Source organism: Engystomops pustulosus, chromosome 4 (genome assembly GCF_040894005.1).
Source record: "Engystomops pustulosus chromosome 4, aEngPut4.maternal, whole genome shotgun sequence".
Classification (NCBI taxonomy): domain Eukaryota; kingdom Metazoa; phylum Chordata; class Amphibia; order Anura; family Leptodactylidae; genus Engystomops; species Engystomops pustulosus.
Window position 1 is genome coordinate 51197352 of NC_092414.1, and position 27691 is coordinate 51225042.

General features: G+C 37.2%; 1 protein-coding gene across 1 annotated transcript in view; it reads left to right on the forward strand.

Moving 5' to 3' along the window:
- GABRB2 (gamma-aminobutyric acid type A receptor subunit beta2) overlaps window positions 1-20681 on the forward strand; it is a 233196-nt gene extending 212515 nt beyond the window's left edge. The window contains exons 7-9 of the mRNA XM_072145899.1: window positions 2906-3058; window positions 4610-4854; window positions 10181-20681. Coding sequence (XP_072002000.1) covers window positions 2906-3058; window positions 4610-4854; window positions 10181-10525 — 743 coding nt within the window. The 3' untranslated portion in view covers window positions 10526-20681. The remainder of the gene's footprint in view (window positions 1-2905; window positions 3059-4609; window positions 4855-10180) is intronic.
- The last annotated feature ends 7010 nt before the right edge of the window (window positions 20682-27691 follow it).

The following is a 27691-nucleotide window of genomic DNA, read 5'->3' on the forward strand; positions in this document are numbered from 1 at the left end:
ATGATAAAATATACAGTTCCGACTTACATACAAATTCAACTTAAGAACAAACCTACAGTCCCTATCTTGTATGTAACCCGGGGACTGCCTGTACTTCAAGATAAAGACTAAGGGAAAGACAAATGCTATGGCCTTCATTTATTAAAGTGTTTTTGCACTATGTCTGCCGCGCCACAATTTTGTATCATTAAAGTGCCGATTCAGACCGTGCACCACATTTATTATAGTGAGAAAAGGAAGGAAATCTAGCGCAGACGTCTTCATCCTCATATAAAATATATTTATTTGTGTTACAGCATAGGGTTCAACGGGTGAAACACAGAAAATGATTCATGTGTTTCGGCTAGAGCATTAGGCTTGATCTGAATAGGTGACATATAATACGGCTTAAGTAAAACTTCATAAGATACCTTATGCCTTGACCATCTTGGTTACTCCCATATTTCATTCCCTCCCCAAGATCCATATAGGGGTATTCCCCCCCCCCCTCTTCCCTACGCACTTGAAGCCTCTGATAAAAGTTACTCCTAGTTATCTTAGGGACACACAACACCGATTACAAACAATGGAAGTAGTGGAGGGTTGCAGTTTAGCCACTTGTGATTGCACTGTACCCCTCTATTCTTACAGTGCATTCCTTGAAGAATTCATTTCGATGGCTACTAGGTTTCTTTTTTTCATGTTTGATCAGGGGAATGGATTTCGATCCGGAATCATATTTTAGATAACACAGAAGAGGGATAGGATAACTTCTCTTCCAAAAACCATCCCTATATTATGGAGTGGCAGTGGTTATGTCATCTGCCAGGTTGTCTGTATGGCAAGTATTTTGGTACAGCTCTAAATTGTGCTGGGGGGAAGAGTTCATGCTCCCATTTCCCCCTAAAGATTCAAGGCAATGAATGATTCAGGTTCAAAATGCATTTGCCCCAAAAACATGTCCTGAGCGAAACATGCCATTTTGCCTATATATTTACATTTTTCTTGTGTACCGCACCAGGATCCCACACTGATATAAGGGGTTAATAGGGATTTGTTATCCCAGGGACAGGTTTCGGAGAGGGTGGCAGCTGGTTAGGGCTGCGGCCCTGTGTTGAGGCTTTAGGGTGACATAGATTATTTAAGCCCTGAGGAAAAAAAATTGCTTTGGAATAAAAGAATGATGCAAGATTTGGCATTTCACTACGGTAGAAATGACGATTTTCTAAGGGTATTCATGTTATATGACCTTGGTGTCATTTGCACTATAAGACTCTTGTTCTTGATTGTGACTCTTTAAAGTATTGATTATTGATTAAAAGTGATTGTTTTAAACAATTCCACTTATCTATTGTATTTAAAATGCCACCCATTCAGATCAAGACTAAGGCTCTAGCTAGTTTTTACCCAATGTACCATATGCTGTAAAATAAATAAATATATTGTGCTGGATTTCCTTCCTTTCCTCATGTTTCTCTTCACCCTTGGGCGTTCCAAGTGCGGCTCATCAGTCACTCATGAGGTGTTGTAGGAAGAGCTGCAAGTTTGCTCTATACATTTATCATAGTGATTCAACAGAATTGTGTTGCATGCTGTTTGGTAAAGGTGTACCAAAAAAAAGTTGGTATATTGCATTGCGGGGTGCACCAGATTAAGGAAGACTATGCGCTAGTATTCAATAATCTGTCTTACTCTGCACATTAGCGAGGTGAACTTCCCATAGTGCGGTTTGCACTACTTTTGAGAAATATGGACCAATATCCTCTTATCTGATTACAATTTTTACAACGGACAATTAGTTCTTTAGCATACAAATAGAAAAAAGGAAAGGTTAAACATAGGTTTGGCCAGGACTATGCAACAATTGTTTCTTGCAGTTTTGTCAAAGAGTTATACCACAGCAAAGGCAAACTCTGAAATTGCGGCTCAAATAAATATTCTATTTAAAATGCTTCCATAAAATCAAATGATTAAGACACAAAAGATCTGATGTAACATTATGGGACATTTGTCAGGCACTTTTCCAATGTGTTTTATTTTGGCTGTTCTGCTTTTTGGCTTCTAATAAATCACAAAGGAGGGGAGAAAGAGTCACCTGTAGATTGTAATATCAGAACTCAGCTGTCCTCAAGCGTGGGCACCACAATATACAAATATCTGAATTGGTACTACAGAAATTATTCCAAAGATGTTTTTATACCTAGGCTTGTGGCCAAGACAAAGGCAATTCTACCATGGACATAGACAGGGATTCTTTACTGTAAGAGCAGTAAGACTGTGGTACTCTCACTTCTGTAATGGCTGATATTTTTTTATGTTCAAGAAGTGCCTGGATTCCTATCTGAGTGTAAAAATATCAAAATAATGTAGTTGATGGTGATTCAAGAAGTTAATCTGACTGCCATATTTTGGGATGGGAAGGAATCAGCCTATTTTGGCATCAGTCTTGCAGGATTTTTTTTCTCCCTCTGGATCAACACTTTATAATGTAAAATTAATAGGCTGGACTCATGGACCAATGTCTTTTTTCATCCTTAGCTACTATGATACCATATGATAATTATTTTAGCAAATTAAAGAAATATCTTTAGCCTGGCTCCATCAGCACAGTGACATCAGTACTTTGGTTATACCCCCACCTTAGATGATCTTCTGACCAGTTCAAAGTAACATATACAATTGAATTGCATATATTTAATAATATAGACTGAAATCATGATCATACAAAATAGTTAGGATATTTTACATTTTTTTTGTGCTTTTAATTGGAATTATGCTGTGCAAAGTGTAATTTATGTCTCCCAGGGATGCTCATTAGTTCTTTACCTTCAAAGTTGATCCATGTAGCCCTGGAGGTCATCATCACCAAAGACTACATTTCAACAATGAGGTCTTTCTTATTTCTGTGTAATGTTATTTGTTTCAGGCTCCTACCCACGATTATCGCTTAGTTTTAAGCTAAAAAGAAACATTGGATATTTCATCTTACAGACATACATGCCTTCCATTTTGATCACAATTCTCTCGTGGGTATCTTTTTGGATCAACTATGATGCATCAGCTGCTAGGGTGGCCTTAGGTATGTAAAAGTCAAAAAGGCATTTTAATAATACCAGTTATGACAGTAGAATGTTCTTCGTTGATGGGTCTTAGTATTCATTCTTTTAATCTGGTCTCTCCACATGGTATTTAGATCCTTATATTTTGGACTTTATTTCTATAGAATTAAAAACAAAAAAACACTTGAGAAATTGGAGATTATTAAAATTTAGAATAGAAGGATCTGAAACTGTATAGTACAAATAAAACCACCATAAAATCTGTCATTAAACATGGTGGGACAGGAGGAATTAAATTTAATCATGATGGCTAACCCCCATCAAGCAAGGGGCAGTTGTCAGTCTGTGAATCACAGACTCCTCAGAGTTTTGTGTCCTTGAATGACAACACTGCTAGTTGCAGGACTTCATACATTACAGCAATCCTTGCTTAAAGGATTTCCTGCTTCAATAAACAGTAGCTGTAGTGTAATCATGTTTACAGTAGTGAAAGTGAAGTGAAGAAATGGGAACCTGTTACATCATAGTTCCATTCCCGGCAGTGTTGACAATCTAGAACACAGGACTTTGAGTGCTCTATGGTTCACGGACAATGACAGTGCGAAACTGCCCTAACAATGCAGTTGATACTTCTACATCTTCATTGGTTTTGTTGGTATAGCAGCTGGTATGTAGAAGAATTACTGGATGTCCTGATGGCTTAAAAATAAAAAGGCTTTCATACTTAATTGGTATATTTTTCAGATATAATATTTTAATTTTAGGGGAATGCTATTCTATCAATAAATCCAAAATATTATTTTGTATACATTTTATTATGATCTATAATATATGTCAACTAAGCCAACAAATTGTAAGTGCAGAGTTAGACACTCCTGAGTTACACCACATTTAACATTCAGCATTAGACATTTTGATAATTTGGCATAACCTTAGATTGTGTAAACTTAGCATTGTTAGACAGTTTTAAAAAATCTACCCCCAGCATGTATATATTTCTGTTTATAAAAATTTATGAAGATAAATCCCCATTGGATTGGAATTTTAATGATCGAGAACAGGGGCTGGGCCCCATAGCAGACTTTTGAATGGGGCCCTCCTAACCCCTTCGCCAGGCAGTCTTCTTATCCCAGGCGGTTTAGGCCACTTATCTGTCCCGGTAACTGCAGACACCATGGGGGAAGTAGATGGCAGGAAGCTAGAGATGAAAGATCCCTAGTCTTGCCATGACCTGACATTTTTTATCCGAGGTCCTGACTATTGGGATGTACAATGTGCAGCATAATATGTATATAATAGTACACATTCACCATTCTTTAGTGTGTTAAGTCGGATACCAGGGCCCCCTAACACTGTGGGCCCCATAGCAGCCATTATGGCTGCTACCGCTGTCGTTACACTCCTGATCAAGAACCTTATCAGATAAACAGATACAACAACAGAAACACATTTACATTATATACAGTACTGTAGTCCATTAAACAATTAAACAATCAATTTTCTATATAAAACAATTTTGCAGCTATCAATCTGTCACTTTCAGAGAAATAACCTAATTTCTTCTTCTGCAGGGATCACAACTGTACTGACCATGACCACCATCAACACTCACCTTCGTGAGACACTGCCTAAGATTCCATATGTGAAAGCCATTGACATGTACCTCATGGGTTGTTTTGTGTTCGTCTTCATGGCTTTGCTGGAATATGCTTTGGTGAACTACATATTTTTTGGTAGGGGACCACAGAGACAAAAAAGGGCAGCAGAAAGAGCTGCGAGTGCAAACAATGAACAGATGCGTATGGAAGTTAATAAGGTATGTAATACTGGGGTGGAATTGGTCAATCTGAATGCAAAACTGAAACTGATTTAACAAGTGTATTTCAACTTTACATATATATTCTCAACAAAAAATTTGGATGAAGGACTGTGTCCTCAAAAAGTGTGTCAGAGTTCTCCTGTGACATAATAAATTAATCAATCAGTTCACTACAATATAATGTTGTAATTTGCAGTTTCAAGTTTTTCTCATTGTGGTACAAAACTGATCTACCTTTAAACTTTTGTATGTAACTGAAATAGAGCTTTAAAGATTATAAAGAGCATGGTTAACTATTTATTCTTTTATACTTCTATAATTTTATAATATCTAACGTGGTGGGATTAATGAGGCTCTCATTGTTTGGAACTCCAAAACCTATAGTTGATGATGGCATGCATGCAGGTGCAGCACCAGCGCTGGGCAAATCTGCTCGAGTCCTGGGGCTGAAAGCTGTTGAGGTGAGGGGGGCGCATAAGGCTGTATATAAGGAATCCATGGGGATGAGGGTGCAGTATATAAGTCTATTGGGGTTGAATGGGGCTTTATAATAATAATAATAATTCCTCTATTTATATAGCACACACAGATTTCACAGTGCATCATAGAATTAGCAAAATCAGTCCTTGTCCCCAGTGGGACTCACAATCTGATCAACTTACCAGTATGGCTTTTGAAGCATGGGAGGAAACCGGAGGTCCTGGAGGAAACCCACGCAAATGCGGAAATAACATACACACAGATGTTGACTTGGATGAGACTTGAAACCAGGCTTTATAAAAAATAACCATGAGGGGCCTGTATAGAAAATAACCATGAGGGGCCTGTATAGAAAATAACCATGAGGGGCCTGTATAGAAAATAACCATGAGGGACCTGTTGGGATGATAAACTAGGAAATATTTTAGGGAACAGGAGACTGTTTTAGTTTCATGTCGCCACAAGAGTTAACTGCAAAGGTGTCCACTGAGGAGCTGTCACATAGGGGTCTACTGAAACCTTGTATTGGCCCTGCATGCATGTATGCGCAACCTGCCAATGAGTGCATCATTGATGAATATTTATCACTTTGTCAGCACATGGAATTTGTAACATCCCCTGGAATTATTTAGATTTGTTTGGATTGCTCTGCAGCCCACTAAAAGGAGGACCTCTGGACAGCAAATACACCAGTTGTCCTGTCGACATAGTCAAAAAAGATGTAAATATATCTTATAAAAATATATAAACTATATATATACTATATATATGTAGTCTCTTAGGGTTGTGTATTTATTGTGATAAATTTTGTTAATAGTGGTAGTGGAAAGTTTTTGTGCTCTTGTTGAGTTATCATTGTTGTGAAGCCAACTGACATTAGCTGTACGTACATTTTATATTATTATCTAGTATAATATTTTTCTTTGCATACAGTTTGTGGCTTGTAAGCATAGAATTTAATACTATCACAATTACATCACAGCTCACCACTAAACTTGTTTTGTCTGAGGATATGATAGTCTGGCTTGGTGGAAGATCCTTTTTAAATACATTTATTTTGTTTCACACTATCTATGGATATTCACGTATTTTAATTTTTCATCTTTTGCATAAATACAACACCTGTGAACAACTAACATATTGCATTCTAATTATGTCCATATATAATGTTATGTACAAACTACTGTACATATTGTAAATTCTTACTAAGTCTAATTAGTGCGGATTGTGCTCACATTAAATTAGCATGTGGGCTCTGGTGAATCATATTGAGATATTCTGCTAGCAAGTCTGACCCACTGATGCCTCCATATAATTCTCATCAAGCCAGATGAATAATTCACTTCACACTGTTAAATCTGTATTCATGACCAAAAATACTATGAGTATCTGTTTAGGATTATATTTGCAAATGTTTCATCTCCCATGTGATATTTTCTAAAGATGCAAAATTGGTGAGATAATTTGGGCTCTGAAAAATGAAAGTCATGGTAGTAAAATTTCTCATTTGTGTATATTTTGTCCAGCCCAGTACTACAGTTAATATATTCTTAGTATATATCATTTGAATTATGTAAAAGAGAATAAATAAATTCATATTATTTAGCAAAGAGGTGTATAATGGATTTAGCTGTTTTCAGGGTTAATAAAACTTCACCAGTAGAATTTTTGAAAAACAAAATTGTACTAAAAAATGACAATTTTAATATTTATGGTTAAAGAGAACCTTTCACTACTTTACTTATTAGCATTCTGTAGGGGCTGCTACACAGATTCATGTGCACCTTGAATTTTCCTCCTAGCCCCCGCGGTTGCGGAGTTATGAGTCCCGAGATCTGACCATTATAATCTGTGTTTGGTCAGAGAGGAGGCGAGGGGGAAGAAGCTGGGGGTTTTATGCGAATCTTCTCTAATACTGTCAGTGGTGAGATGTAATGTGCATCTATGTGCATCTAAAGGCCATATTCAAATGTAAACGCAGACATAAATGTGAGACAAACAGCACATAGGCGGAAGTGTGCCGCAAATGCAGCGAAGCGTAACCGTGTTGCAAACGGCGCATAAGAATAACCATAATGCAAACACTTTGAAAGCCTAACGTAAATGCAACGTGACATAATTGCCATGGAAACGTGATGCAAACACCTGGATATCAGAAATGCGCGCATAAGTATAAATGTGACGCAAACACTGCGTAAGCATAAATGTGACACAAATGCTGCATAAGCGTATACATGATACAAACACTGCGTAAGCATAAATGTGATGCAAAAGCCTTGTAGGCGTAAACGTGAAAGAAATGCCACATAAGCATAACTGTGACACAAAAGCCTCCACAGCATAACGTGATGCAAACACAGCGTAACCATAAACATGATGCAAATGCCGTGTAACCATAAACATTAAGCAAACATTGTGTAAAAGTAAACATAATGTAAAACATCATGTAAGCATAAATGTGACACAAGCGCGAGTGAGTGTAAACATGATGCAAATGTGGAATAAGCAGACACTTGCTGCAAACGCCGCATAACTGTAACGTTGATACACAAGCCTTGTAACCAGGCCGCAAGTGTAACCGTGCTGCAAATGCCGCATAAGCATAACTATGAGGCAACTGCTGCGTAATTGTAAGTGTAACCGTGATGTAAATGCCGCGTAACAATGACGCTAACGCTGCGTAAGTATAACCGTGGCGCAAACACAGTGTTTGCATAAGCGCGACACAAACGATATGTAAATGCATCCGCAAGCAAAACTGCCGAAACATTGTGATCATGTAAACACAATGTCAACAGAATATTAGCAGAATGTGTATAAACTCAGCCATTAGATGAACAGAGAAAAAATTTACAGCTCAATATTTATAATTGCTTCTCTGACATTGCCTGCAACTGATTGGACAGTATGAGAGAAGATTAGCATATCACACGCCTCCAGCTCCTCCTCTCTGATCAAACACAGATTACAATGGTCAGAAACTGGTAAAGTATCTCCGTAACCGTGGGGGCTAAAAGGAAAATTCAAAGTGCCCCTAAATATGTGAAGCAGATGGTATGATAATCTTTACATGTGTGAGGTGGTGAGAGGTCCTCTTTAAAGGGGTATTTCCACTAAGTTTCTTATATGCACTCAGGATAACAAAATAACACGTTCTCTAATGCACTGTTAACAAAAATGCAGCATTTGACAGATATAAGTCCAACCTGTCTCTATCATTCCTGGTGTACACCGTTTCAGTTTTCCTGTGTTTCTGACTTGGGGTCAGTTGGCAGCCATCTTGGCTTTTTGTGTGACAGCCTGAGCCTGTAACCACACCCCCTGCACAGAGCTCACAGACACTCACCGATCACATCCTGTCAGAACATTGTGAGCAGAGAGAAGTAACAAACTACAACTAGGGGAAGGGGGAAGCAGGCACATATCGGTGAGATGTAGAATAGCTCACAGTGTAACAGTGTAAAAGCCTGTCATCCTCTGTCTGTCTGTCAGCCTCTGTGTAATCTCATGCATTTCTCATCTGTCTCATCTCCCCTTCTATGTGTCAGTATGTTTTACAATGTCAGAAGCCAGATGAAAATCTATATACACCTGTAATATGTGTATATACACTTGAGAATGTAACCACGGTCACCTCACAGGACTAGATGGATTATAATGTGTCTGCTTAGAGAGTCCTGCCAACATCCTGGGATTTTGCACCAAGCAGCCCATGGAGTGATAGGAGCTAAAACAGCAAAAAAACTGAGTAACATTGTTAAGTAAGGGATTACAATGATCTTTATCTTTATAACTTATCAAAAATAACAATATTTTCATTCATGAAGGTTTTCTACATTTTTGTGTAAAAGATTTTTCATGATATACAGTTTGGTGGTCTGTGTTTAAACAAATATAACACCATATACATACTTTTATAGATGATATTGTTAAAAAATACAAAGAGATGTTGAAGATGTTGGACAAAGTGGCACAGAAAGAAATATGAATAGTAGCCATAAGGAGTGCTAGTACACATAAGGAGTGCTAAGGAACCAATTGTATTTAGCACCTATGGCTTATAAGGAGACAACAAGTTGGCACATGGAAGGCCCGGCTTTTTTACAGATGTTATACTGTGTGCACTCAAAATGCAAACTCAAAGAAGAAATATATGCATGAAGGACAAACATGATCCTCCTGTTTAATGGGTTGTATGTCCCAGAGGAGGAACATGATAAAACAGATTTTTTTTAATTATGTTCTGATACAAACGGTCTTAAAATTCAAACATGGTGGACTTTATTAAAAGTATGACTTTCAGTTTTATAAGTTTTTTTCACTGTAATTTTCTCAGTACTTTTTCTCAGTAACTTCTTTATTTAAACTATCTCATTATTTCATTAAACACCATTTTCACTATAGTCACTATTGTGTGTGAATACACACCAAACTAACCTGCTCAAAACTCCAGGTGCACGATCCTCTCAGAGTACTTCTCTTCTCCCAAGCAAACAGAAACAGAAAAATCAGAACAAATGAGTTTGGCACTTTTTGATTCACCGGAAATTTTGAATCCTTTATTCATTCATGGTAACACAGAAAGTTACAGGTATTATCACATAGGTGCAGAAAAAAGCATCATCTCACGCATTTCTGACCTTTGTGTTAATACCTGTAACTTTCTGTGTTACCATGAATGAATAAAGGATTCAAGATTTCCGGTGAATCAAAAAGTGCCGACCTCATTTTTTCTGAAGTTCACCATTTTCAATATACCCTACAGAAATGAATATATTTACTGTGAAGACCAAACCACATTGACAAGACTTTGGATTTAATCTATCTTTCTCCTCATTTACAGATGGATCCACATGAAAACATTTTACTAAGCACACTTGAAATTAAAAATGAGATGGCAGCATCGGAAGCTGTAATGGGGCTTGGTGATCCAAGAAGCACTATGTTGGCTTATGATACCTCCAGTATCCAGTATCGAAAAGCTGGTTTACCACGACACAGCTTTGGACGGAATGCCTTAGAACGACATGTTCAAAAAAAAAGCAGACTACGAAGGCGCGCATCTCAGTTAAAAATAACCATACCTGACTTGACTGATGTAAATGCTATAGACAGATGGTCACGCATGATCTTTCCAGTGGTATTTTCATTCTTCAATGTAGTCTACTGGCTGTATTATGTGAACTAAAAAAGCCATACAGTAGACAAGAACTGAATGTGGAAACCAGAAGTGGGGCTTAGAAAATAACATTCAGGACACAAGCTATTTTAACACCTTAGTTGCTGGCACTCACCATTTTACTGTATGTTGTACAGATCCATTTAAGACTCATTGGAACTATGAAAACGCCCTCCCCTTCGCTTTCATTTCTTTTTTTCTTCATTTTTTGAATGTTAGGGTTATTTCCAATACATCATAAGCCTGTTCCTGGTGTACACGCAAGTGCATTGAAATGACATCTTAAGGCAATTGGTCATTTTTACACTTATCCAGACTTATCCCTACATTGCATGGTTTGAATGATGCTTTTGAAGATTTTTTTTTTTACCTGAACATATAAGAATTGTGGATCACATGGAAAATGATTACTAAAACTGAAAAGTGATTATACCCTTATTACCCTGATTTCATGGAGATCATGAAGAATCTAATGTAATACTCTTCAACATAATCTTGAAAATAGAGATGCAACTAAATAAACATCTTTTTTTTTGTATTTTTTGGCGAGGGAAGATAATCCTAATACAGATACTGAAGTTTATGGGCTCCAATGCAAAAATGTACAGGGCACTATTACACTATGTTCATCTGTTTCTGGTGTATTTTTTATACTTTAGAGGGGCCTCTGGAGTCCCTCAGGCACCGGGACTGGTTTACAGCTGCCTCTGAACCATCTATAGCTGCTTCCCTGCTGTCATATGGATATTGGATACATGCTTTTGATGGAATGAAATAATTCATGTTAATACATGTAGTAATGAGTGGAAACCATTAAAGGGAAATCCAATTGTCACTTTTTCAATGAGATTTGCATTTATTAATGCCTAAAGACACATGTATTTCATTACTCAACAAAGTTGAGTTTCTGTTTTCTATGTCTCCATGTCTAGATATTTAATGGAGTAAGAAGACATGAAATTTAATCCATATGAACTGGCCCTTAGAAAACCGTTATACATAATGTGATATTTAATTTACAATTACAATCATTGTGGCACAGAAACGAAAATAACAAAATATTAAAACAATGTTTAGATGGTGTGAAATAATGTTGTCCATTTTCAACAAAAAGGAAATAATTTATCAAAATATAAGAGCTACCTAAGCAACTTTTTATTATCTCTTTAAGAAGAAAGATGATATAATTATATAGCAAGTCACATATTCTTTTGCTTCAGATATACTTTCCATATGAACAAGTGTTTGACATTGCTGTTTTTTACCAGCATTTATCACACAAAAAAAGAAAAAAAAAGTTCTGAAGGACAAAACCAATGGAGAAAAACATCAATAGAACAACATGCAAACACACTTGTTGGCACATTAAGGAGTTGAAGGACCTATGCGGCTAATGGTGAAAATGAATTAAAAAAAAATTGACTAATCTTCTATTGTCAATGTCAATGTTCTCTCCAGAAAATCGTCATATCTATACCTGCAAAATTGCACATTCATTTGTTTTAGACAGTATTTTACTTCAATTATTGATTATTTTGTGTTTCTACACTCATAAACTTGAAAAAATGTTGTGCCTCTCATTGATTCGCTTTACAATACCAGTGACCAAAATGTACAAACCTATTTATTTGACTTTTTGTGTAAACATTCTACTATTCATCAACCTTATATCATGCACTATATACCAAAAATCACTGGATGATGGAAATTGTATAGGAAATATGTTTAATGTCAATATGCTGCATATACCAATAATTGGTGTGATTAAAATTATTTTGTTTTGGGAGATTGTAATTATTTTTGGAATTATTAGTTCCTTATATTCACATAAAGCCATATAAAATTATATTTGAATATTGTTTAAAATGGTAGGTCACTATACACACTTTAAGGGCAATTGTTGGATTTCCAAAAGCCAAGTATAACTTTTATCACTTGATGTTTGAGTACACTCTGCTTAAAGACAATCAGACAGTGTAAAAATAAGCCACCAGCATACTGGGGGATTGTCCTGAGGGGCCTGTCTACTGACACAAAAATAGACCCCAAAGATTCATCTGGAACCCTTTTGAAGCTCATCTTGAGCTAATGACTTACCACAATGGTCTTAATTGATGTGGAAGAGGTTATTATGCAAACAATACTTAGATCTTAGGTCTTCAGAAAAATGTAGTGGTCCCCACAAAATTGATGAAGCCTTAGAGTCATAATTAATGTCTATTTTGCTAATGTCTATAAGAAGAATATGGGGAAAAAGACAATAACCTTTGAACACAATTAATCAATACAAAATTGTGGTGCATGTTAGGTCCATATTTTAAGAATTTTCCTTAGTAAATTTACCATACATTTTGAAGGAAAGTTAACATGGATGTGAAAAGCCCCATTTTTGGCAATTTAGTTGGCTTTCCATTGAGGTGAAAAACCAGCAGAGACCACATTTCATTTTGGCGGCAGAGCACACCTCCAGATATACTATACTTAATATCTGGCATGCAGTACAGAGGAAATTAAGACTGCTGTTAAATATTCCAGTCTATATATGTGTCCCACTTCTGTATAATAGATCCATCAATACTTTAACATACAGGGAATATCATTAGAAGTCAAGGCAAAACATAAGTAACTGTACAGCATACACTTGAGGTCATCAAGTTCATAAATTTAGTACCAAGATGTTTCTGGCAGATATTCCAAGAGTAAGTCTACATGCTCCATCAGCCATGATGGAGAGGAGGAGGGGTAACCCTCTCAATAGCGATCCATTGCGCGGGGCCCGTAACACGGGGACAGATAGGACATGCCACACGTGTGCTTTCTATGCACGGCTGCAAGCTTGTGGCCGTAAATAAGTCCCTTATACGGTCGTGAGAATGTGGACTAAGCAGAGAACAAGGTGTAAAAAAAATCCTAAATACCTATTCAAATGTATTAGCTATGGCTATATGTCAAATGAATGTCGTATATCTAAATCTAAATCTGAGCATTGGCATAGAGAACAGTTTGAAAAGCGAAATCTTTTCAGTTACAGACTTTTTACTGCGGCATATAGTAAAGTTTAAATAAAGTCCTAGATGGTAAATCAAATGGTAGCAGAAATATGATTATAAACAGTTCCAATGAACTTACATAGTATAATATTATGACCTTATCAAAATGATTTCCTACCTAGTCAAACTATTTTTCACAGAATTATGAAGCTCATGCTCTGCATGTTGGAATTATAGCTTTTGGTCGTGGTATTTTAAAGCTTATTCAAAGTTAAACAGCTTATTGTCAATTTCTTTATTAAACATGGAATATTGACTTGTATCGTAATGCTTGAGAATCATATTGTTCATGGACTGCATGCATTCACTGTACACTAGAATGTGAACTTAGAATTGCCGTAGGAAAAAGACAGAATGTAAACTCATGAATAGAATGTACATGTTGTAGTTAATCTGTTTCCTTACCAAGTGCCACATTTATCAGCTTTGCCTGCTGTATTAAGATAAGGGGCTGTATCAGCTCCTTACATATTGCATGCTAGAATTATTGCAGGGCTCTGTGCATAGGGTACATTTTGTAACAAGTTTATTATTCAAGAGCATCATGATTGAGCATCACCTTTATACATTCTTCTAGTTTCATTTCGACCACTTCCATAAATACAGTAGTTTTATTAAACGTCAAAAGAAATACTAAGGCATGCTATATTTTTCTGCTATGTAAAAAAGACACATTTGTATATTTTGTGTTGAGTGAAATCTATTGTTAAAGTGCGAAAAGAAAGATTATTTACTTAATATATTAATTTATGTATTAATTCATGCATTTATTTGAAAAAAAAAACTACTTTCATAATCTTCTGTAGCAATTTCTTTTTCATAGAAATGCAATATTGGATCCATGTGTTTATAATATAATGTATGTGACATAGTTTTGTTTTATCATAGTTATCTATTATATTTTCATCAATCTATTTATATTTCTATCTACAATAGATTTATAGATATAGATAAAATGTTTCACACATATCACATATACAATATACAGTATTTATTGATGTCTAATTGGGTGCCATTAAACGTACTTAAGGGGAGTAGTCTTCCACTTACCAATTCATCAATTCACTGAATAGTTTATCAGTTTGCTAAAAGAGTCCCAAAAGAGAATTTAAGAAGTCTCCTTATTTTTTTCAAATGGATTTTATATTGATTTACATTAATATGTATGATCTCAGACATAAAATGCTGAATTTAAGAAATGCATTGTCTGGTTTTCCCACAAATTGAAGTTCGGCGCTTGGCAATTTCCGTCGGTTCCATTGAGATGTATGAAGGCAGAATGGTCATGAGCGGCCATCTGCTCCATTACTCTCTTGGAGCGGCGAGGGATCCAACTGAAGTATTTGGGACCCCATCGGACCCCTCATTTTCGTGATCTGTGGGGTCTCATCACTAAATTTGTTGGAAAACCCCTTTAAACAAATGAAGTCATCATGAAAATTGAGTATTTAGGGGTCACTGAGAGTCTTTTTCTGTAGTTTTTGTACCACTACCACTGTGTGATGTTTCCATACAGTGTTCTCCAACCAGTGGTCCATGGCCTAATGCCAGATCATGGATCATAGCGCTGACTAAAGGTTTTGAGTTGTCCTCAAACATCAGGTATTTTGTTGCAGAAGTACACCACACCTTCAGTCAGAGGCCACTCCAGTACCCCATCCTCTATTCCTCAGGAAGACTGACGTATATTCTATTGATCCCTGGGGCAAAAAGTACATTTCCATACAGCATTATATTAAAATTATTCTGTAATACAATATCGTCATACCACAAAGAAGCATTCTTAGTGATGCACAAATCTATAGCAGGCCTTAAAAATACTTCTGTTTATATCTGTCTTTTATTTTTTTGGTTGGTAATATCCATCTAGAAGACTAGGATCTCCATTGCAAATAGAAAACGTTTTGTTTAGGGCCACTATGTGCTTTAAACTTGAAGCTGGATCAATCAAAATTCTAACACATAGACACAGCCATATTATCAAGGAAACGTCACTGTTTCCCGAAGCATTCAGGCAAAACAACACGCATTGAATAACTCATTGTCAATAAAATTGCTAACACAGATGTTGTGCAACCTGACAATCCAGCAAATAAGGTGTTTAGCATTGTAGTAAGTCCGAGCAGAGCCTAAGTTACCATTTGGTGGTGTTAGCAGGTTTGCAACATGTTGCAGGGCAATGTGCTGAGGACCTTTCCAAAAGTGTAGTTTAACTATTGACTTATTTTATGGTACAGCTTTAAAGAAACCTTTGAGATGTGTAACTGTAAATACTAATTGTAAATGACTGCTAGCAAGTATGATAGTATGCATTTCCTGACCGAAAAAACCCACTCATCCCGTGTCTGTGATTTCATGAAGAATGTTTCTATTTAATAAAAAATGCAGGGTATTTATGATTAAATTATTTTACAATGTCTATAGTTATATCCTTTCACATTCTTAACTATATATAAAGATATAAATGTATGTAAAGAAGCTATAAAATGATAGAACATTTTTTAACATTAAAGATATATATATATAGAACATTTATTTAATTTATGAATAAAAGCACAAACTACATAGCAACAAATTGATCATTACATATTACACAAAGCCCATAAAACTATCATAATTGATTTGCATACAGCTCCAGAAGGGCATAAAATTCTATGCTGCATCTCAATTACTAATGCGGTATGTGAAATGTAGCTAGGTAAATAATATACATATATAAGTGTGTATATATTAGAGTGGTGGGTGATCACAGGAATAAGCTAATAAACAATAATTTTATATGGATAAAAAATACAGGAAAACTTTTGGTTTGTGATATAGGGATAAAAAAGAAATATATTAAACATGTCATGTAAATTGGGCATTCTCCATTCTAATTAAAAACAAATAAGATATATCTTAGGATTATAGGAATTCCATGATCTCATTCATTAGAATAGTCTACTCATTGCTTGTTTGTTTCCTATTTTTATAACAATGCTGAGAACCAGTGAAATGAACAATACATTAAACTTCTTAAACTACCAAGAGAAGCAAAAATATGAAGATTTTTAGAAACTAGGTAAAAGCATTCAATATAAAAAGATACACTGTACTTGTAGTGATGCATTACATTTTGCTATGTGTATATAGGTCATACAATGTGCGCATCCATTTATGCTGAACATTTGTAAATATTATCAAAGATTTCTTAAAACATTTTTAACTTCTTATTTGTACTTTCTGGCAAGGAAAAAATATACTGTAGCACAGTCGAAGTGTTCTAGCTAAATTGTAAATACTGAATGTGCTTTCATTAATCTGGTAATCACTTTTTGTTTTCACCTTTGGTTTACATAAAATATTTCCTTTTTAAAATGTTTTGCTTTTGTTATAAAGTTAGAGGTTATTTTTTAACCTCCAATGCATCCACTGTCATAGTGGAATGTTAGCTGGTCTATATCCTAACAGTTCCATCATTTGTACCAAGTGTATGTCAGTAGTTACAAGCATGTGAGCCTAAAAGCGTTTTTAACATACAGCTTTATTTCTGTATTGGAAAAAGAGAAAATAAAACAATTGAAGGAAAATACAAAAATATTTAAATTCATAGACCTTGTGTTTTCTCTTTTCAATAAAATACTTATAAGGATCTATATTACATTTCTATAAACATGTTAGACCAAATTTTATCATTGCCTTTTAATATTATATAAGGCATTGTAATATTTGTAATGTTAGCATGCTGTTATCATTTTGTCACTAGTTTCCATTTTTGTCATGCTTCATGTTTTTAATATATGCAAAAAACAGTAACTTGTATCACACACCAATTATTTATAAGTCTATTTCTTATAAGTATTGAAGGGGTTGACCAGTCACAACCAGTCACAGGAGATGGGATATGGTGGTTCCAGTAGTATACTGTACCTCCAGATAAATAGAGCATGCCCCACACATGCCCCTTGCGGCTTGAAAGCTCACTATCCAATATACTCATTTAGCCCAAAAAATTAATTGCCTGATTTCTTCAATCTTGTTTTATTTGGCTAACATGGTGCAAGTCTACACTCCCTGCTGCTCTATTCATCTCTAAAGCTCTTGCGGAGCTACTTCCATCAACTGTGAATGAAGTCCAAAGGGCTCCAGAAGGGTCTAGAGATATTAAAGCAGTAGTACTTACCTCTCTGGTTCTTCAGACCAGTATGACACTGCCCTGTACCCTCTGTTGTTACACAGAGGATCAGTGGTGATATTGTGTACCTGCTAAAGCCTCTACATTGGATTGTAGTGGATGAATGCTTTCTATGTGACATCACCTCTAAACCTGTACATAACAACAGTAGCTGGCAGTGACGTGGTGCTGAGCTGGACTGGAGGGCTTGGAGAAAGGAAAGTATAAATTCTTTATTTTTGGCCCCTCCCCCCTGAAGATTATAGCATAAAATTAAATACAAAAAGGCAACTCCTTTATGAAACAGGTTGTTTTCATTCTGTAAAACTTTTAAGCTCACAACCTTTTATCTATTGACAATTTTCATGTCGTGTTTGCATGAAGGTTTATGGTATTTTAGCCCATTTATAGGTATACATTTAAGCTTCAAAATTCCCAGTTAAGCTATCGTATGGATGTAAAATATTTTTCAAACTTTTAAGACCATTACCATTTTCACAACAAAGGTTACAGAGAAAAATCTTAAATATTAGAAGGAATTCACACATTAAATTGAAATTGCACCAATTTTACTGAAAGGCAAAGAAAAAAAAACCTTCACATTTTGATCCACATCAAACTAACTTTTCTTAAAAAATTTCTAATTTCTAATGTACTTAGATTGAAAAAAAGTTGTGTTATTAAACCACCAAAGTTGGCTCTTAAAAGGGTCGGAAAAATATGAATCCAATAGCACAGATGTTATAAAATATACCTTAGACTCAAGTCTCTACAGGTGGCTGCCGTCAAAGCCAATCTCTGTTGGTAAACGATAACATCATGTCAACGGTATGTGACAATTGCAGTCTATCACTGGCTCCAACTACCCACTACTTGGCCAGTGATAGCCTTCAGTGGTCACATGGGATTGGCAAAACATCATTATTGCAGTCTATTTACCAATAGAAACTGGCAGCAATTGCAGCTACTTTCAGAAACCTAAGGGAGAAGAGAGGTAAGTATAATTTCCTCTTCTATATCATACTACCTTTAAGCAAAATCTTTAAGCTCATTGGGAAGAGAGAAGCTCATTGTTTAGAGAGAGTTACAATATAATCCAATATTAAATTAAAGAATAAGCTCTAAATATGTTATTACAAACACTTTTTTAATTAGAATAAGAATTATTAATATAACAAAACATTTAGTAATTTGTTAAATCGTGTTTCTTAAATTACAGTCTTGATTTTTTTTAATGTTCTTTAGCAAAGCTTTGACTTTCAATATTTTGTTATGGATATTAGGGAAACCCTTTTCTCTTTCACATGATCCAACAGTCCCAATTTACACTACATATTATAAATAATAAATCATATATTTTATCTATTTTGGTAGATAATGAACCATACCAGATTGCAAGTGGTATAATTTTCTGCCATTTTTCAGAAGAAAAATTGCAGGAAATTGTTAATATAAAGTGCAACTTATAAAATCATGGTCCCCTTTTTATCAATTTTTAAAATTTTGTAAAGGCTGACCTATTGTAGCAACCAAACCATGTGTGTTAAATACAAGGCCTGCAGGCCAAATCAGGACCCCAGCCTTGTGTTATTGGCCCCGGTTCTGGCTTGCTGCCCTTATACTTTTCACGTTGGGAGAGCAATATAAGATCAGATACTCCAATATTCACATTTCCTTTCTTCCCAGAAGCAGCGCCAGCAGTCTTCTTCTTTGCTCCTGTGTATGCCCGCTGCATGCTTTGAAGCTAGCACACGTAATGTGATGACATCATCATGTGTTCTGGCTTCAGAGCCAGAGCAAAAAGTGGGCGGAAACAACAGCAAAATGGAGACTACTAGTGCTGCTTCGGGGGAGCAAGGAAAAGTGAGTAAATGTTTGTATTTTTTACACAGCAGGACAGGGGAGGGGCAAGAGCCGTGTGGAAGCACTAGGGGGCACTGTGGGTACTTAAGGGACACTATGGATGCTGGGTGGGCTCTATGACTATGGGGACTTTGTAACTGCTGTGGGGACACTGTGGCTGCTGGAGGGTGTTCTGTGACTTTTTCTTGCTGTGGGGGCACATAGTGGCCGTGCCAGTGTCTCAGGTTAAAATTACGCTTTAAGGCGACCACGAGAATATAAATAGAACAGGTGATAACAGACAGACAACTTTGCTGTTTCTGTGGTGAGCAGTGTAACTGAAACCATTCCAAGGTCTGTTCACATCTATTCACATCAGTCTTAAGAATACTAATGATCAACTGTTTATATACCTTGCGAACATTTAATTTTATGATTCGGCTTGAATTGTATTCAAAATATTTTAATGACGAGGGCTTCCTTACTTTATACAGTCTTATCCATATTCGAAAATAAGGTCTCATAAAAACATAAATAATTATTATAAAGTATATATTTATATTTTTGCATCTGCGTAATTGTGCAGTTATTTATCATAGCATTATACACAAATAATAACTTTTAATCTATTGATTACCGGTAAACTATACATTTTCCAAAGCTTTTCGCTTTGCCTCAAAGAATTACATGCAATAATTCTTTAACCATATATTTATGTAATCAGATAAAAGATGCACAAGTGATTTCCTATCTTGGAAAGTAACAAATAATAAGAATAACAAGCATAATTTTTGAAGTTTTAGAAATAATTTACATCCATATCAATCTTTCAACTTATCACCGTCATTCATTACTTTGGAGGTTAAATATTTACTTTTCTTATATGTACTTAATGCAATTTTTTATGGTTTGTTAAGACAAAAAAGCTAATTAAAGCTAGATTCCAATTTGCTCTTCAAAAAGTAAAAAAATATGATACATATGATTGTAAATGAGTAGAGAATAAAAGATATTTTCTTGAATTTATCACAGAAAGTTGCAGCATGTAAATATATAACAATGTTGGCTAGTGTGTAATTCTTGAAATCAAAGATACAAATAAAAAAGTAAATTAAAAGAAGTGTTGTGATGACATTCCTTAAAACATAATCTTTTTCTCTTTTGAAGACATTCAGATGGAAGACATCTTTATATCACATGATTTTCAGCTGCTGTCTACTATGAATTTCAGCTCCCTCCGTAGATTTTTGATTGGGTGCAGGTCTGTAGACTGACTTGATCACTTCAGGACCTTGAAATTCTTCCTAAGGAGCTACTACTTAATTGCACTGGTTGTGTGTTTCGGATCAATGTCATGATGGAAGACTCAGCTACAAGCCATCTTCTATGCATTTACTTCAAAATAGTGCAGTTATCCTGCCCCCTTTGCAGAAAGACACCCCCAAAATAAGTTTATTTCCCATGCTTTATGGTTGGGAGGGTTTTCTAGGGGTTCTACTCATTATTCTTCTACCTCCAAACACAACAAATTGAGTTATTATTATTATTATGATAAATACAGAGGGTATGGATAGTATTTGGATCCCTTAAAATTATTCACTCTTTGTTTCATTGCAGCCAATTTTTAGATCAAAAAAGTTTTTTTGCTCATAAATGTACTTTGTACCCCATGTTGACAAAAAAACTGAAATGTGGATATTTTTGCTAATTTATTAAACTAGAAAAACTAAAATATCACATGGTCAAAAGTATTCAGACCCTTTGCTCAGTATTGTGTGAGAGCATGTTTTAAGCTAGTACAGCCATGAGTCTTCTTGAGAATGATACAAGTTTTTCACATCTGGATTTGGGGATCCTCTGCCATTCTTCCTTTGCAGATATTCTCCAGTTCCCTGAGGTTGGATGGTGAACGTTGGTGGACAGTAATGTTCAAGTCTCTCCAGAGTTGCTCAATTGAGTTTAGGTAAGGATTCTGGTTGGGCCAGTCAGGAATGGTCACAGAGTTGTTCTGAAACCACTGCTTTTTTGGCAATATAAGGGGATATTGCACATTATCAGAGGCAGAGATAGTAAGAGACAGACAGAGAGAGCCAGAGACAGAAACATTCAGAGACACTTAGAGACAGACAGAGAAAGTCAAAGACAGTTAGAGACAGTAACGACCAGAAACAGACAAACATTGTAAGAGACAATCAGAGACAGAGACTGTTAGATACAGAGACAGTCATGCAAAGAGACAGTCAAAGACAGAGACCATCAGTGATAGTCAGTCAGTAACATAGAGATTCAGAGATAGATAAACATAGACAGAGACAATCAGAGACAGAAATGGTCACAGAGACAGTCCGAGACAGAGACTGTCAGAGACAGAGAGACACAGAAACAGTCAAAGAGAGAAAGAGACAGTCAGAGGGAGATACATATCAAATATTTTCTATTAACCTGTAGGCACTCTGCATATAATAAATCGGATGCTGAGCTCTGGGATTATGGAGCTGGCATCAAAAAACAAGTTGTAAGCTGCAACTAATACATGACACCCAAGTGTAACACCTGATGTACACTCTGCACTTCATCTTAACAAAAAACTGAAATGTAAATATTTTTGTAAATCTATTAAACAAGAAAAACTCAATTATCACAAGGTTGTAAGTATTTAGACCATGTATTGAGTAGAAGCACCTTTTGAGATAGTACAGCCATGAGTCTTCTTGGGAATGATGCAAAAAGTTTTTTCACAATTGGATTTGGGGATCCTCTGCCATTCTTCCTTGCAGATCCTCTCCAGTTCCATCAGGCTGGACGATGAACGTTGGTGGACAGCCATCTTCAAGTCTCTCCAAAGGTGCTCAGTTTGGTTTAGGGACTCGGGCTGGGCCAGTCAAGAATGGTCACAGAGTTGTTTTAAAGCCACTGCTTTTTTATTTTAGCTTTGTGCTTAGGGTCATTGGGGGTCATTTATCATTAGTCAGGATATCTATGCATGTCTTTTCTTGTTTTTTTCTGGGTTTTGGACTTATTTGATTTATTTTAGAGGTTGATATATCAGGCTGCTGAGTCTCTGGGGGTATTGCGATTTTTATTAAACAGTCACACAAAAGTTGCACAAAAGTCTCACACTTCTGCAAATTCTTCTAAAGTTTTTCCTACACCTGATCACACTGGAGTTTAGTTAAGACTTTTTATCCATGATTTGCTCCACAATTGCGACTTTTTCATACATTCATAAATGGATTTTAAAGATATATCAGACACTACACTGAAAAATTCAAGTTAATATACATACATATGTACATTACGCATATTTACATTGATTGGCAAACTCACTATAAGGAGAACTCTTTGACCCTAGTCAATAGCCTCTCACTCAGCCAAACCAGTTCCCTACGCTGTACTGAAGAAACCCAACCAGGTCAATACAATCCTGTCTACAGTTGGGAATCTGTTCCTTCTGGTTTGACTTAATCCCACATCTGGTTTGGCTTAATCTCACATCATGTTATTAGGTTTCTTGTAAGTCATGCTTTCTGTTAAGGGGGCTGCCTTTCAAGATAGCAATAGGAGGCATTTTTTTCCCAATTGCCACCTTGGAAAACCTTTGTAAATTCCCCAGAATCCTTTGGTGTAGCATCAATGGCTCTAAGTCTATATACAAATGTAAATCAGCCCTAATTGAAAAACTCTCCGTGAGGAGAACTCTTACTTCCTGGATTTTAGAAGTCTTGCATTGAGGAGAGGCTTCTGTTGGCATACAGTGATCTTGGGGTTGTTCTTTACCTCTCTCACCAAGGTTCTTCTTAGTTGCTTAGTTTGGCTGGACAGTTAGGTCAAGAAAGAGTTGTGGTCATCTCAAACTTCTTCCATGTAAGGATTATGGAGCCCACTGTGCTCTTAGGAACTTTGAGTACTGCAGAAATACATTTGTAACCTCGGTCAGATCTGTGCGTTGCCACAAGTCTCTGAGCTCCTTGGGCAGTTCCTTAGACCTTATGGTTCTCAGGTGCTCTGACATGCACTCTGTGCTGTGAGCTGATATATAGACAGGTGTGTGTCTTTCCTAATCAAGTCCAACCAGTTTATTTAAACACAGCTGGACTCCAATAAGGGAGTAGAGCCAACTCAAAGAGGATCATAAGAAAATGGACAGCATGTGAGCTAAATACAAGTGTAACAGAAAAGTGTCTGAATACTTATGACCATGTTATATTTCAGTATTTCTTGTTTAATAAATTAGCCTAAGTAGCTACATTTTTTTTGTCAAGATGGGATACATGGTGTACATTAATGATACCGATTAGCTGCAATGAATAAATGAGTGAAAAATTTAAAGGGATTCCCACTGTATACACATTCACCCAGTAATACATATGTACAGCCTTTCATAAAATGACAAAATAATAAAACTGTACTTAACTTCTCCTACTCCCATGATGTGTGGCGACCTCGTCCTCTTCCAGGAGTCAGATGTCTGCTGCCTTTACCAGGACACTGACATCCCATGCACTCAGCGTTCTATGGCAGACCATAGCATTCCCTCACTCTACAATAGATTCAAGTCTACCAGCTACCACCCAGTTCCCATAACTGGCTGCTTTTTCAACAATCGGTTCAGAAAAGCCATGGGGCCAGACTGGAATCCAACCTGCACATGGATGGAATATCACTGTGGAAAAAACTACACCTGTTTGAACTTCAGCTGGACCATTTGTATTTCTTATAACTTTCTAATTTTCCCCTTCTCTAGATTTTATGGAGCCGTGCTTTTATTTAACCATCTTCTAAGAAAATTCTGACACTGCTATTTGATGATGATATTTTCTATTTTGGAACCTATCATGGACTATGGTGTCATGCAGCTTGTATGAATTAAAATCTGCATATACAAAAATATGAAGGCTATTGTACACAGAACACATTTCGCTAATCTGTTGACAATGGTGCACATTTACTTACCAGGTCACACTTCTTAAATACCTGTGCAAGCAGTTTTAGCCATGAAGAATGTGAACTGTCCCATTAAAGTGCATTGCAAAGTGGTGCAAAGCCCTTAGTGAATGTTCCCCAATGTTTTAAGCCCAGGACTAACACCCTACTTTATTTAAATGACAATACCACGTCACCTTTAGTACCAACCAGATGGAGCATTCAGGTTTTCACAAAACCAGCAGAATCCCATTATATAGGCCGTCAGGAATTTTGGAAATGAGAAAAGAAAATGTCGATGTGGTACTGTATATAAAGCATATGAATACAATATTTATTTTTGCAGATCACATTTTGAAAATATAGCAATCTAAAGTTATATACCAAGAATAGAGCACATCACAAATGTTCACATAATCAGAACAGCTGCAAACACATAAACATGCAAGCGTAAAACAGCTTGCTTGTATAGGATGCACATCTATCACAGTTGAAAAGATGTGCTTCACTTAGCTGTCATAGCCTTTCATAACATAAACTCACTCCTACCCTCCCATTTGCCCTTCATAATTGGGATAACGTGTCCCATCTGTTAGGATCCGGAAATCAAAATTCTTAACATCTTGTTTAATTTTCTACACACATTATTGAACTGAAAATATCCATGACAAAATCAGCAGTGTATTGAGACAAGGCTGAGCTCTGCTACTTTTCCCAAGGACATCTACTGTGTAGTGATAGATTAGCTGTAATTAGAGATGGGAGAATTTTCCTAAATTCGAATCAACCTGGTTCTCTTAATTTTCAGAAAAAATTTGATTTGAACCGAATCAAATCATAACACATCCCGACATGTGATGTAACAGTACGTCACATGCCGGGTGCATGGAGAGGGCTCATGGAATGAGCCCTCTTCATAGCCGGTAAATCTTTGTTGCATTTTGCAGCAAAGGCTTAGTGGTAATACCCGTGGTCGGTGCTAGCAAAAAAATGGCTTAAAAATAAAATGGCTCAAAAAAAATGCCGTCCAACGTGCCGAGGATTGTCGCTCCACGTGACATCATCGGGGAGCGGCGATCCATCACCATGACAGCCTCAGGTCTTCCAAAAACAGTGAGGAACACTACGGCCATACAGTGAGGAACACTACGGCCAAACAATGAGAGACACTACCGCCATACAGTGAGGAACACTACCCCCATACAGTGAGGAACACTACCCCCATACAGTGAGGAACACTACCGCCATACAGTGAGGGACACTACCTCCATACAGTGAGGGACACTACCGCCACACAGTGAGGAACACTACGGCCATACAGTGAGGAACACTACCGCCATACAGGGAGGAACACTACCCCCATACAGTGAGGGACACTACCTCCATACAGTGAGGAACACTACCTCCATACAGTGAGGAACACTACCTCCATACAGTGAGGAACACTACCGCCATACAGTGAGGCACACCACTCCGATACAGTAAGGGACACTACCGCCACACAGTGAGGAACACTACCTCCACACAGTGAGGAACACTACCTCCATACAGTGAGGAACACTACTGCCATCCAGTGAGGAACAGAACCGTCATACAGTGAGGGACACTACCTCCATTCAGTGAAGAATACAGCCATATAGTGAGGAATACTACCACCATACAGTGAGGAACACTAAGGCCATACAGTGAGGAATACTACCGTCATACAGTGAGGAACACTACCCCCATACAGTGACGGACACTACCTCCATACAGTGAGGAACACTAAGGCCATACAGTGAGGAATACTACCGTCATACAGTGAGGAACACTACCCCCATACAGTGACGGACACTACCTCCATACAGTGAGGAACACTACCTCCATACAGTGAGGAACACTACCGCCATACAGTGAGGCTCACCACTCCGATACAGTAAGGGACACTACCGCCACACAGTGAGGAACACTAAGGCCATACAGTGAGGAATACTACCGTCATACAGTGAGGAACACTACCCCCATACAGTGACGGACACTACCTCCATACAGTGAGGAACACTACCTCCATACAGTGAGGAACACTACCGCCATACAGTGAGGCTCACCACTCCGATACAGTAAGGGACACTACCGCCACACAGTGAGGAACACTACCTCCACACAGTGAGGAACACTACCTCCATACAGTGAGGAACACTACTGCCATCCAGTGAGGAAGAGTACCGTCATACAGTGAGGGACACTACCTCCATTCAGTGAAGAACACAGCCATATAGTGAGGAATACTACCACCATACAGTGAGGAACACTAAGGCCATACAGTGAGGAATACTACCGTCATACAGTGAGGAACACCACCCCCATACAGTGAGGAACATTACCCCCATACAGTGAGGGACACTACCCCGATACACTGAGGAACACTACTGCCATACAGTGAGACACACTACCGCCATACAGTGAGACACACTATGGGGCAAATTTACTTACCCGGTCCATTCGCGTTCCAGCGGCGGCTTCTCCGCTCTGGATTCGGGTCCGGCCGGGATTTAATAAGGTAGTTCTTCCGCCGTCCACCAGGTGGCGCTGCTGCGCTGAAAGTAAACTCATCGCGCCGGAATGCACCGAGCTGGACCAGGTGAAGGTAAGCGGTCCTTATGCGACACATTTTCGGTTTTTAAATGCGGCGGTTTTTCCGAATACGTCGGGTTTTCGTTCGGCCACGCCCCCCGATTTCCGTCGCGCGCATGCCAGCGCCGATGCGCCACAATCCGATCGCGTGCGCCAAAATCCCGGGGCAATTTAAGTACAAGCGGCGCAAAACGGAAATATTCGGGTAACACGTCGGGAAAACGCGAATCGGGCCCTTAATAAATGACCCCCTATGTGTCTATGCCTATGTGATTTTCACCAAGTTGGCATGGAATTTTAAATACGGTCACTGCAAAGTGAAATTCGTAAAGCAGAAAACAAGCCCTCACACAGCTCTATACATGGAAAAATAAAAAAAATATAAAGATTTTTTAATCTGGGGAGAAATAAATGAAAGCACAAAAATGAAAAAGGGCCTTGGTGGGAGGGGTTAAAGTGACTGTGGCACTCCAGGGAAAGTCAATTCCAATTATCAGGCCAGTTAATTTGCCATATGACCAAGTTATAGCTCAGTTCTAAGTTAATGCCTGCTCATGTCCCACGCAGTAATTGACACCTTTGATACAAGTGAGT